The 13,446-nt window shown below is 48.2% G+C and overlaps 1 protein-coding gene across 1 annotated transcript; it reads left to right on the top strand.

The window, feature by feature from the left end:
- Positions 1-120: 120 nt before the first annotated feature.
- On the top strand, positions 121-13,149 carry CHCHD4 (coiled-coil-helix-coiled-coil-helix domain containing 4). The gene is made up of 3 exons (XM_072784994.1): positions 121-341; positions 7,783-7,881; positions 12,025-13,149. Exons 1-3 carry the CDS (start codon positions 320-322, stop codon positions 12,324-12,326), a joined length of 423 nt encoding a protein of 140 aa, XP_072641095.1. The 5' UTR covers positions 121-319; the 3' UTR covers positions 12,327-13,149.
- The last annotated feature ends 297 nt before the right edge of the window (positions 13,150-13,446 follow it).

Genomic DNA, 13,446 nt, shown 5'->3' with positions numbered 1-13,446 from the left:
CCACCACGCTGCAACGCGCCGCGGACCTCACTGATGCGCCTGCGCACCGCAAGTCATGAAGGGATATGTAGTTCCTACTGCCTCAGCGCCCCGAGCCGCGCGCGGATCCCTGGGGAATGTAGTTCCCGGCTGAGAGGGGCCGGGCTGGGGCTGGGAGGGCGCGGAGGCAGGCGCGCGGCGGGCAGGCCTGGAGGGGGCGGGTCCGCGTGGGCCTCGGCGCCGCCCGCCCTGCCTAAGAAGAGGTCACCGCGTGAGCCCGCTGCCGCCTGTGCCGCCACCACCGCTACCGCCGCCAGGTCTGAGCCCCGGGGCTGCAGCCATGGCCTACTGCCGGCAGGAAGGTAGGGAGGTCGGGCTGCCATGGAGACCGGCCTACGAGGGCCTGCAGGGGACATGCGGGGCTGCCCCCCCGCGGCCGTGCAGGCCCCGGCGTCCCGCGACCCCATTGCGGGCGCGGGCGGCTGCAGGCGCGGCCCGGGGCCCCCTCTTCGGGACCCTTGGGAGGGCCTGGCGGTGGGGCCGCCACCTCCGCCTTGCAAATGAGAGGACGGAGACCGGGAGGAATGAGGCTGGTCCAAGGTCACTCTGAGCCTCGAACCCGGACCTCCGTAGGATCGGCACGTGGGAGCCTTGTAAACTGGGGGGGGCACGGGAAGTGCTCAGCCCGCTTTCTCTGGCTTGTAATTGGGGATTTATTGTTTTTACTACCGCTTTTGACCACACGTCGCGCGTTTTCCTCCGCACGCGCTGTACAGGAGTGCTCAACGTGCCACCCACGGGTGCATCTACCGAGCGCCTACTACGCCTGAGGCACCGGACCCCGTCGGCCCTGGAGCTGGGGTTCGAGCTGCCGCAGTCTGATCACCGCCCAGTCTGGTGCCCCTTGGATTCCAGGAGCTCTCAGCTGGAACAGCACCACCTCCACCTCCACCACCTCCACCTCCACCACCTCCACCTCCACCTCCTCCTCCTCCTCCTCCACCTCCTCCACTACCACCTCCACCACCTCCTCCACCTCCTCCTCCACCACCACCTCCACCACCTCCACCATCTCCACCACCACCTCCACCTCTACCACCTCCACCTCCACCTCCAGCAAACATTCCCACCACCTCTATCACCTCCACCACCACCTCCACTTCTCCAGCAAAGTGCCCATCTCCTCCCACCTCTCTCCGGTTTCCTTCATCTGTTCCTACCTCTGCTGAAGAACCCAGGAGTCCCAGGGCCTCCCCACACACTGCCACTAACTAGCTTTCTGTCCCTGAGCTGCCATCTAACCAGGCCCCAGTTTCCAGTCTTGTAAGATGAGAAGTTGGTCTTCATTCATTTAGCAGATCACTCACGGGCATCTTGGCTGTGCCTGTTGATAGGAATGGTGGACACATGAGAAAGTAAAGCTACACAGAGAGTTGGAACTCACCCAGAAATTCTTTGGTGAATAGTCAGTCTGGTTCCCTTAGTTTGTTTCAGGGATCTGAAGACCAGAGGAGATGACCTACCCAAGGTCTTTCATACATCCTGTTAGAACAGCTCAGTCTAAAATGTCAAGCTTTTTCCCCAGTACCTCATTCTGCTTTTGGACCCACTCCTTTCTGGGGTCATAAAGCCATAATACTATATTTTTCTAATACTCACTGATGTCTCTCCTGAGTACTATTTTTAGTGATAAATAGTGGTGCCATGAACAAAAGTTCTCTGCCCTCACCACTTTGTTAGTAGACCTCTTTTTTTAAAATTTTCTTTCTCTGGGTTTCTTTTCTTTTTTCTTTCTTTCTTTTTTTTTTTCCTCTGGGTTTCTGATTTACTTCATTTAGCAAATAATTTTGAGCTTTTTAGATATAATGAGGCTATGCAGATGAGTAAGACCTCTCCTTGCCTGTAAGGATATCTAGGAGTCAGGTTTTTTTGGGAAGGAAAGGTAGTTTCCATCTGCCACCAAAGCATGGATCTTTATCTTTTTCTGGGTCAAAGATCTGTCTCTAATTTGGGGATGAGAATTGAAAGCCCCTACCTTATATGGCTCCAGCCTGACTGGTTGGTTGATTGATTGATTTCTTTTAAGATTTTATTTATTTATTTGAGAGGGGGAGAGAGCACAAGCAGGGGGAACGGCAGATGGAGAGGGAGCGGCAGATTCCCCACTAAGCAGGAAGCCCAATGCATGGGCTCCATCCCAGGACCCCGAGATCATGACCTGAGCCAAGGCAGAACCTTAACCACCTGAACCACCCAGGTGCCTCTCCAGCCTGATTTCTAACTACCCCATCATTGCTGAGCCACACTTGCATCTTGGTTGTACTTTGCCTGATACCTCTGTCCTTCAGCTATTCCCACGGCTGGCTCTTCATTCTGAGTTCTGAATCAGTCACTTGCCTGTGCAAATTTACTTCAAGGGTCCCCACCCCCCACCCTCCAGCTTTCGGGTTAAAAGCTTTGGCTTCCAAGGTGTTCCATAGTGTGGACTCTTCCTTTCTCCCTGGCCTGAGACCACCCACACTTTTCAGTATCAGTGCTACACCAGTCCTTCTTTTTGTTTCCTCTTCTCTATTGCTGTCTGCTTTCTCCAGTTCCTCAGCAAACATTTATTGAGCCCCGGTGATGTGCCAGCCTCTGAGCAGGTGCTGGTGAGCACAGATGACATGATCTGCTTCTTAGCATTGGGGAAGAGATGGGCACTCTTTCCGGGTTGGATCTGCTGAAGATTTTGACATGTAAAGATTCCGTGTATTCCGTTCCCCTTTCTGGGAGCAATGAGACCACCCATCCAAGGTTGTTTTGCTGTAATCTACTGAATGGTAGTAATGATTCTGTCTTCCTGTTCTTTGCTGAGGTCTTCAGTTTGGTTTCTCCGTTCTACATTTATTTGTTCAACACATTTTGATTACCCACCATGTTCTGGGCACTGTTCTAAGCTCTGGGGATACTTCAGTGAATGGAAGAGACAAATCCATGCCCAGGAAGAGCTGATACTTCCATAGGGGTGACAGGGGTAAGCAAATATATGGTAAAACATCAGGTGAGGAAAAGCACTGGAGGAAAAAAACAGGCCAAGGGAGATGGGGAGCAGTCAGAGAAGGCGGCATGTGAGCAGGAGGTATGAAGGCAGGGAGAGAGTGGTTGTGAAGATATCTGGAGAGTGCTTCCAGAAGTGAGGACAGCCTAGGCCCAGGCCTAGAGTAGGTGTGCACCTATGTGTCTAGTAAAAGCAAGGGGGCGTGGGAATGGAGGGAGTAAGTGGTGGGAGATGGCCTCTTAGAGGTGAGGGATGCAGATTTTTCTGCCTGTATTTGAAGGTAGAGTGCCAACCAGATTGGAAGATGGAGGTTGAGAGAAAGGAGTCAAGGATGGGAAAAACTACTGAATTGGAGGTGTCTTGGTATCTAGCTGTTCAATCAGTCTTCCTATTTTCAGCCTCACCCTTAAGTCCTGCTTTCAGAGTGGGCGCTTCGGCCCCTGATTCCTGACTCTTACCAGGGTCCGGGGGTGACAATGGATTTTCTTCTAGCCGACTTCCCCTCCATGTGACTTTGGGCTCAGCTTTGTTAGATCAGAGAGCACTCTGCTCTCAGCTTGCCCACTTCTCAAACTTTACTGACCTTTCTAGTCTGTGATTATCTCTTTTTGTGGCCATTCTATCCTTGTCATTTAATGCCATTTAAAAAATTACTGTCTTTTGAGTGGAATTTCAGGTGAGAGCAGAAACTCACTTCACCTCTTTTGTTTAAGCAAAGTCTTGTGGTTCTTGCCCTGACCATGGGAGGAAGAGGCTGAGCTGCTGGGGGACCTGTTTCCTGAGGCCACAAGAAGGTGCTTGAGATCACAGCCTGTTATGTGCTTAAGTCCATATTTGAACCCCAGGCCTAAAGCTCTGTGGTATTGATGCCACTGAGCCAGACCTCCCAAAACTGGACTTCTGTCTCAGGCTCAGAGCTGTGCTTCTGTTCTTTCTACAGATGGTTTCTAGCCCTTATTATTTGTCCATGTAACAAACAGCACCATCTGGATACCAGGATTAGGGATGCAAAGATAAATCCCTGCCCAGAAACCATAGATCACCTGGGGGACCTTCTTTCCCCCAGTTTTAGGGTATGAATGTGTCCCCCCAATTTCATAGGTTGAAATTCAGACCTCCAAAGGTGGTAGTATTAGTAGGTGGGGCCTTTGAGAGGTGCTTAGGGACTGAGGATGGAGCTTTCATATATGGGATGAATACCCTCATAAAAGAGGCTCTGGAGAGACCTCTAGCCCCTTCCACCCTGTGAGGACACAACAAGAAGGCAGCTGCTGTGACCCAGGAAGGGGCCCTTGTCAGAAGGTGACCAGGCTGGGGCCTTGATTTTAGACTTGCAGCCTCCAAAGCTGTGAGCAATAACTTTCTGTTTATAAACTACCTCAGTGGTGGTATTTTGGTATAGCAGCCCGAACAGACCAAGACATCCATCCAGGGTAGGAAAAGTGCTGGTCAGTGAGGCTCAGAATCCTTACTTTTTCTTTCTTTTTCTTTTCTTTTCTTTTTTTTTTTTTTTTTAAGATTTTATTTATTTATTCATGAGAGACACAGAGAGAAAGAGAGGCAGAGACATAGGCAGAGAGAGAAGCAGGCTCCATGCAGGGAGCCCGATGTGGGACTCGATCCCAGGACTCCAGGACCGCGCCCTGGGCCGAAGGCAGGCGCTAAACCACTGAGCCATCAAGGGATCCCCAGAATCCTTGCTTTTTCTGCCAGACAGAGCTCAGCAGGCCCATTCTCCCCACACTTCATCTCTGTCCGTGAAGCCTGTAAGACTTAGGTGAAGCCACCATAATCAACTAAAGGTATCCATAAAGTGCAACTTTATTTAAAATGTTTAAATAAACATCCACTAAGTAAAAAGACTGGTGGAGGAGGTGAGGAGCAGCAAGACCCAGTACTTTGCTCTCGAGGCTCTTACAATCTGAAGGATTTCCAGATGAAGCTCATTTTGCTTGTGTGATGACAATGCCGACGAGGCCACCAAACGTCAGTCAAAGACCCACGGGGGCCCTATGGTGCTCTCACGTGAGCAGCAGGTGGACAGGCCCTTGCTTCCTCTTGTGCACTCCCCAGTTGTGTGGCCTTGGCTGGGTAGAGGAGTTGAGGCACCCATCCTAGGAGTTCACAGTCAGGGACAGGACTACAGCTGAGCGCATGGAGGGAGAGCTCCCATGTGACACGCAGGCAGGAGCTGCTCATGGGACGGCAGCACCACGGGTGGGCTGGAGGCCCAGTCCCCAAGCGTGCCAAGGGTTGGCCATCCTCAACTGTCTGTTACCCTGTGAGGGAGACCCTGTGGAGGCATAGAAGGGTGCCTTCCCTCTGTCCCCTGAACAGTTGTCTCTGGAAGTGTGGCTCTGGCTTTAGCTCCAGTATTTTCCCCACGCCTGTTGCCTAAATATTCCAGCCCAGTGCGGTGGAGTGGACCCACATCTTTTTCCTTGGTCTCTCTTAACAAACATGTGACTGAACTTTTCTAAATGTGAAGGGAAAACAGCTGCAATACTGAGAGAAAATGCCAGCAGCTCTGAGAGCCATGCTTCTGCAGGCCCAGCATCTGCCCCCATTGTAGCTATCACTCTGGGCCACTGACAAAGGCCTTGTCCAACAGCCAGTTTGGATGAGACCTGGAGGAGTCTTAAATGCCAGGTGTCTCCCATCCCATTCCAGATGAGGTCCCGTTGTCCCACATCTCCTGGATGAGAATGGGTAGTCATAGGGTCACTGAATTTGTCCTTGCCTTTCCCCAGGTGAGCACCCAGTAGCCTAGAAGAAAGCTCCCATTTATTCACTCGGCAAACATTCTCTTGATTCTAAGCTTCTTGGGGCTTTACTGTACAAAACATTTATTCCTGCCCTAAACACACAAAGCTTTCAGGACAGTGTCTGAATCATGTTCAGGACCCTGTGTCACCTGTTGTTTTTATGCTTGTGTGTCTTGAGGTAGGGGACATGGTGGGCCTAGGTAAAGGATCCCCACAGCATGGCCTTTGGAGACACACAGAGCTGGGTTCAAATTCCAGACTGGTGTGAGCTCAGGCACATTACTTCCTAGGGCCTTAGGCTCACCCCTATAAAATGGGGCTCCTCCTGGCTCCTCTCAGGCTAGTGATGGGATGGCAGGAGCTAGCGGACATGCTGGCCCCAGTCTGCCTTCCAGGGACACAGGGGAAACTGATGACATGCAGAGTGTGTAGGGTGCTGAAGACAAAGTGCTCCAACCACAACAGGAATATCAGACAGATTCCTGCTGTGTAGTTAGCTGATGGCCACTGGCTCTAGGAAGGTAAAGTAATGTGGACAGCTGTAAGGTGCAGGGGAGAGAGCGGCTGCCTTGCCATTGCCTTGCCATTGCCGGCTGGTTGATTTTGAGTAACCACTCCGGGCTGGTTTTCTGATGTATAAAAAGCCATGGATCACACCCATCCCAGTTCAGTCAACACTGATTCCCGTTCCTGTGCCCACATAGCCTCCCATGAGGAGACGCTCCTCACACAGCATGCAGTTGGCTCCCACCACTCAGGAGGCTCAGGACCCCCGAGCAGCCAGGCACATAGGGCCAGGGGCTCTGGCCTGATCGGTTCACAGGGTTCACATGAAGCGCTGGCTTCGCGATGCTACTCCTTGCAGGGCCTCCTGCTGACCCTGCCGCTCAGCCTGTTATGTTTAGGTTTGGTGATTGTTCTAAAAAATAACAGACTGCAGATTGTCATAGAAGTGGATAACATCAGCACTTCATGAAATGATCTCTCCTCCCCCAGTCATTCCACGAGTTGGGAAACAGCCCCAGGCCTCATGGGACATGGGGAATGGCCACAGCATTCTCCACCATAGTGACCCCTTCTTTTTGGCCATGATTAGGGGCCAAGAGGCCAGAGGGAGTCTTGTGGGTGCTTAATTGTGGGGCTACCTGTGTCCTGGGCCTTTCAGAGGCCGGTTATAATCTCCCACCCGGCACCTTCTTGGACACACTTCAGTGACTACATCAGCCAAGTGGGCTGCGAGGGGATGCTGGCCGGGCACCCACATCACTGCCGTCTCCTCTTGTCAAAGCTCTCTCTCTTCAGACTTTGTGTGCATTCGAATGGTGTGGGTAAGCCCATGGGGGGCTAGAGACAAGTCTTTCCCTGCATGCATTTTTCCTAAACCTTCCACCCTTTCCCCACCCACATTCATTTGAGCCCTAGTGGAGCGGGGTGGGGTGCCCAGTGGCAGGTACTCCGAAGGCCCTCACAAGTCATCTTCATTCCATTAGAGTTGTCTGAAGGCTGGCAAGCTTGCAGCTCCCTGCTGGGCCTGGGGAGGATAGGAGACACGATAGGTTGATGCGGCCTTCATGGGTTGATGGGACATAATGGGGACAGTTGGAATGCCATGGGCGTTCTGAGATGGGACTGCCCCTTTCTTGATGGGAAGAGGGAAAAAGTTGTTGCACCAGAGTAATCAAATCTGTGGACTACAAGCAGCTGCGTTTCATTAGATCAGGCATTTCATCTCCTACCTGGAGGGTGCATATGGCATCTTCTTCCTCACCATGACCTTGGTGGATTTACTGTTTTGGTTGCAGGCACAGAGTAGAAGTGGCTGCTAGACCATCACACAGACTCAGTGATGCAGCTCAGGGAGGGCAGTTTGATGGTCCCCTCGCTTTGGGGTTTTGCATAGGACAGTCTTAAAACTTGGTTTGTGTGGCTTTTTTTTTGGGTTTGGGGCAGCTTGGCTGCTCTTGAGTGAGATGTTTCTTCCCTCTATTCTCCAAATACTAGGGAAGGATCGAATCATATTTGTGACCAAAGAGGACCATGAAACTCCGAGCAATGCAGAGCTGGTGGCTGATGATCCCAACGATCCGTATGAAGAGCATGGTAAGTGACACAGGCCTCCTGGGGACCCACAGACCCTTCCTGGGGAGAATGCCCAAAATTCCTTTCCCATTTTGTCCTGGCCAATGTTGGGCTCTCAGGTGTCCTTCCCAGCCATGGACTAACTGATTGATGATCTATTGCAGTTCTGGGTACCACAAACCGTGTAAGATGGGGAATTTAATCAATTAATGTTATGGTTTAATCAATATATGTTCTGACTTTTCTACCGACTGGCTCTTCCTTGTCTCTCTCTCTTCTCGGGTCTCCCCATTCCCTGACATGGCAGTATTATTAGGCCACTTAATAACTGATAGTGGCCTCTAAGTGTTTGAGAGGGGAGGTTGTGCAGCTTGTCACATCACATCAAAAGTTAGAAGTGATTGAGCTTAGTGAGGAAGGCATGTCAGGAGCCAGGATAGACCGAAAGTTCGGCCTCTTATACCAGTTAGTCAAGTCTTGAATGCAAAGGAAAAGTTTGTGAAAGAAATTAAAAGTGCTACTCCAGTGAGCACATGATAAGAAAGTGAAACAGCCTCATTGCTGATAGGAAGAAGGTTTTAGTGGTCTGGAGGGAGGATCACACCAGCCACAACATTCCGTTAAGCCAGAGCCTAATGGAGGCAAGGCCCTAACTCTTTAATTGCGTGAAGACTGAGACAGGTGAGCAAGCTGCAGAAGAGAAATGTGAAGCTAGCAGAGGTGGTTGCTGAGGGTTAAGGAAGAAACCGTCTCTGTAACATGAAAGTGCAAAGTGAAGCAGCAGGTGCTGATACAGAAGCTACAGCAAGTCATCCAGAAGATCTAGCTGAGATCATTAATGAAGGTGGCTTCACTAAACAGATTTTCGACGTAGATGAAACAGCCTTCTGTTGGAAGAAGATGCCATCTGGGGCTTTCATAGCTACAGAAGAGAAGTCAGTGCCTGGCTTCAAAGCTTCAAAGGAAAAAAAAAACAAAGCTTCAAAGGATGGGCACTCTTATTAGCGGCTAATGCAGACTTGAAGTTGAAGCCAGTGCTCGCTATTCCAAAAATCCCAGGGCCCTTAAGAATTATGCTAAATCTCCTCTGCCTGTGCTCTATAAATGGAACAACAAACCCTGGAAGACAGCACTTCTATTACAACATGGTTTGCTGAATATTTTAAGCCCAGTATTAAGACTTACTGCTCAGAAAAAAAAGAAAAAAAAGATTCCTTTTAAAATATTACTTCTCACTGACAATGCACCTGGTCACCTAAGAACATTGGTGGAGATGTACAAGATGAATGTTGTTTTCATGCCTGCTACCACAACATCCATTCTGCAGCCCAGGGGTCAAAGAGTCACTTTGATTTCAAGTCTTACTGTTTTAAGAAATACATTTCATAAGGCTATAGGGGCCATAGATAGTGATTCCTCTGATGGATCTGGGTGAAATCAATTGAAAATCTTTTTGGAAAGGATTCACCATTCTAGATGCCATTAAGAACATTGGTGATTCATGCATGGGAAGAGGTCAAAATATCAACATGAACAGGAACTTGGAAGAAGCAGATTCCAAGCCTCATGGAGGACTTAAAGAGGTTCAGCACTTCAGGGGAAGAAGTAACTGCAGATGTGGAGGAAATAGCAAGAGAACTGGAGATTAGAAGTGGAGCCTGGGAGCTCAGTCCATGCCTTCAGCTCAGGTCATGGTCCTAGAGTCCCAGGATCGAGTCCTACATCAGGCTCCCTGCTCAGCAGGGAATCTGCTTCTCCCTCCCCCCTCCCCCCTGCTCATGCTCTCTCTCACACTCTCTCTCTCAAATAAAATCTTAAAAAAAAAAAGTAGATCCTGAAGACATGACTGAACTGCTTCGATCTCATGATCATGCTTTAACTGATGACTTCTGGGGATGGAGTGAAACAGGTGAAAAGGATTAAGAGTATACTTACCCTGATGACATTGAGAAGGGTATAGAATTATATATATTGTACACCTGAAAAGAAATATAGCACTGTATGTTCATTATATTTCAATTAAAAAAAAAAGAAACTTTATCAGGTGAAAAGTTGCTTCTGATTAACAAAGAAGGTGGTTTCTTTAGGTGTCCACATCTGGTGGAGATGCTATGTAGATGGTTGAAATGACAACTAAAGACTTAGAATAGTTGATAAAGCAGATTGATTTCAGTTTAAAAGAAGTTCTGCTGGGGGGTAAAATGCTATCAAACAGCGTCACATGCTACATGAAAGGAAGAGTTTGTCGATGCAGCAAATTTCATTGTCGTCTTATTTTAAGAAATTGCCGCAACTACCACCCTGATCAGTCAGCAGCCATCAACATCCAGGCAAGACTCTCCACGAGCAAAAATTTACAATTCATTGAAAGCTCAGATTATGGTTAGCATTCTTTAGCAATAAAGCATTTTCATTTAATGTATGTACAGTGTTTTTTAGACATAATGCTATTATGCACCGAATACACTACACTGTGGTACAAACATAGCTTTCCTATGCACCAGGAAACCAAGAAAGTAATTTGATATGCTTTATGTGATACTGGCTTTATTGTGGTGTCTGTGACCTAACCCATAATATCTCTGAGGTGTACAGATGTACCTGTACCATGCTGGCCTGCGTAGGGAGAGGTGGTAAGATGTGGGGGAGATAGCTTGGGCTCTGGGAATCCTTTGGGCCCTGGCTGTAGTCCTGACTAGACTCCATCACACGATAAAAATTTCATGTGCAAACTGCGATTTGTAGTACATATTGAAGAAGGTTGTCAAAAAGACTACGTGTTTTACCACAAGTAGTTTGGTACTTGAGTACGTGCCCTGCAGCTGCTGATGGTCTAGTGGTGAATTGCCTGCTGGGGATGTGCTACCCACTGAGATGCCCACTGTTAGCCCATTTTATCAGTAAGGAACTGCAGCCACAGATCTGTTGATCATTGAAGTTTTCTGAGCTAGAATGAAGAGGCAGGGTTCAGCTTAGGCCAAGGACTTTGGACACTAACTCAGAGTGCCATGCCTTAGTACTTGGTTGAAGTGAAAACCTGTGTAATTTCACTGGGCATTTTAGAGTCTTAACAGAGTACCCTCGGTCCTGTAAAAGCAGGTAAGAAACTTCTATATGAATCCTATTTCCCTGTCTATTACAAAAGGAAATGAAGCCATCATCTTGAAAGCATTTTGGAAAACCAGGAAATATTTTTTTTTTTTTTTTTTAAGATTTTAGTTATTTATGCATGAGAGACACAGAGAGAGAGAGAGAGAGACATAGGCAGGGGGAGAAGCAGGCTCCATGCAGGGAGCCCGACGTGGGACTCCATCCCAGGTCTCCAGGATTACGCCCTGGGCTGAAGGCAGGCGCTAAACCGCTGAGCCACCTGGGGTGCCCCCAGGAAATACTATTTAGATGTGAATAAGGTTCAAAGACAAGAAAGGGTAGAATTCAAACGTAGGGGGGCCTATAGAATATTGCAACTGATAGTCTGTAGGTGCACCCCACCCTGATACACATGTGCTGTTTAGCAGTTTGGTTCATATGGTTAACATCCCTCTAGATTTTCACTGTTATGAGACTAGAACCACATCATCTGGTATGCCACTAGCTTTGTCCTTACACAACATGTCTTGGACATCTTCCTGTTGGTGCAGAAGGCTTAGACTCCTCTTTGCCAGTCCTCACACTGAGCTGAGCTTCTGAGGATGGTTGTAGAGCCAGAGGGGCTTGACGGGGTGGTCTGGTCCTGATCATTTGAACGGGAGCGGAGCAGAGAACAAAAGAAGATCAATACCTAGCTCAAAGTGTTGGGGCTTTGAAAAGGCTTCTTGTTAACCAACCCAATGATGGCTTCTTCTTTGGATTAAGTGGTTTCCAGTGTTTAGCTCTGGAGCACAGCCACAGCCATCGCACCGGGAGGCTACTGAGAATATATAGTGATGGAGAAAGTTGCCAATGATGGCTTCTCTCCAGCCAAGCCAAAGGATGCTGCATTTGCACCAAGCATTTGAACCCAATCCAAGTCGAATTGTAGATTCACAGGGAAGGGTGTACCAGGCAGCAGTTCCTACTGTTCTGTACCTCCCAAGTAGCTTTTGAGGACTGGACTTGGTTTTGCTTTTTCAGAAATCTTTAAGAGCCTGTCTCACATTTTCCTTGCCCATGTTCCTGTTCTAGGATTGATCCTGCCAAATGGAGACATTAACTGGAACTGCCCGTGCCTTGGGGGAATGGCCAGTGGCCCCTGTGGGGAACAGTTCAAGTCAGCCTTTTCCTGCTTCCACTATAGCACAGAGGATGTCAAGGGGTCAGACTGTGTAGACCAGTTCCGGGCCATGCAGGAATGCATGCAGAAATATCCCGACCTCTATCCCCAGGAGGACGAAGAGGAGGAAGAGGAGAAGAAGCCAGCAGAACGTTTAGAAGAGACAGCTGCCACTGAGGCCACTACAACCAAAGAAGAGGAGGGGTCAAGCTAATAAAGGCCAGAAGGCACTGGGCTCCAGTCCTACTGCTTCAGAGTGATAAGAACCTTTTGCAAAATGCCTTTTGGTCATTCTCCGAGAAAGTGTCTTTCCCTCTGTTGTTCTGTGCACTATATAATGTACAAAATAACTTATTTTGATGATCAGGGATCTTGGTCCTTTGACATATACACTGGAAAAAAATGTATGTGTGTCTCACATAAACCTATCAGCAAATGTAGCTGTCACTTTTGAATTCTCAGATTACCCTGAATTTTGCCACTTTGAAAATAATGTGCTGACTATACTCAGCAACCAAAAATCATTATCTGAGAGTGTCTTGTGAGTGAGCTGATTTATTCTGATTGATTATATCCCTTTTAGTAGATTTTTATACCCCTTTGGGAAATGAAATAGAAACAAAACCATCTTCCTTTAAAAATGCTGGACTGGGGCCATTCCTAATACAAGAGGCCAGATGCTCAGATACTTATTTCTCAAGAACCATCTTGACCTTGAGTATATGAGGAGGTACTATATTTCATTTCGGATACATTTTGGTTTTAATTTTTACGTTGAGCTCCCATGTTTTCTGTGTTTGGAAATTGGAGCTTTAGACCCTCTGACTCATAATCCCTTTCTGAGTGAAGAGAAAGGCTGGTTTTGCTGTTTGTGTTATTCCAAAAGCCCTGGTTTGGGGCCTGTGTTCACACTGGTTCTGTGTCTGTTCAGATGCAATGTTCTTGAGAGGTGGGGACCTAATTGTTACCAAAGTAGCAGCTAAGAGAAGCGGTGTGAATTAAATAGTCAATTAAAGGAAAACATGATTTTTACCTGATGTTGAATGTGTCCTTTGTTTTTACTAATTAAAAATGTTTTTGATAAGGAAATAGAAATATGGAAATCTCCCTGAAATTCTTCCTTGAAGATACTGGTAAGCTGGTTTGAGTCTGTTAAAATTTTCTGTGTTGAATTCCTAGCAAGCCAGCTGGTTTTGTCAATGAGCAGATCCTTCATACAGATACTGCTGTTAATTTGTGAGGTGGGGAAGGCTCTTCCCATCTTGAAGATAAGGACCTGCAGCCCTTGCAGGTTAGATAACTAGCCCAAGGCAACTGCAGGACAAATTTAGGCC

Source organism: Canis lupus, chromosome 19, assembly GCF_048164855.1.
Source record: "Canis lupus baileyi chromosome 19, mCanLup2.hap1, whole genome shotgun sequence".
Lineage (NCBI taxonomy): Eukaryota > Metazoa > Chordata > Mammalia > Carnivora > Canidae > Canis > Canis lupus.
This window is presented reverse-complemented; position numbering and strand designations above follow the sequence as displayed.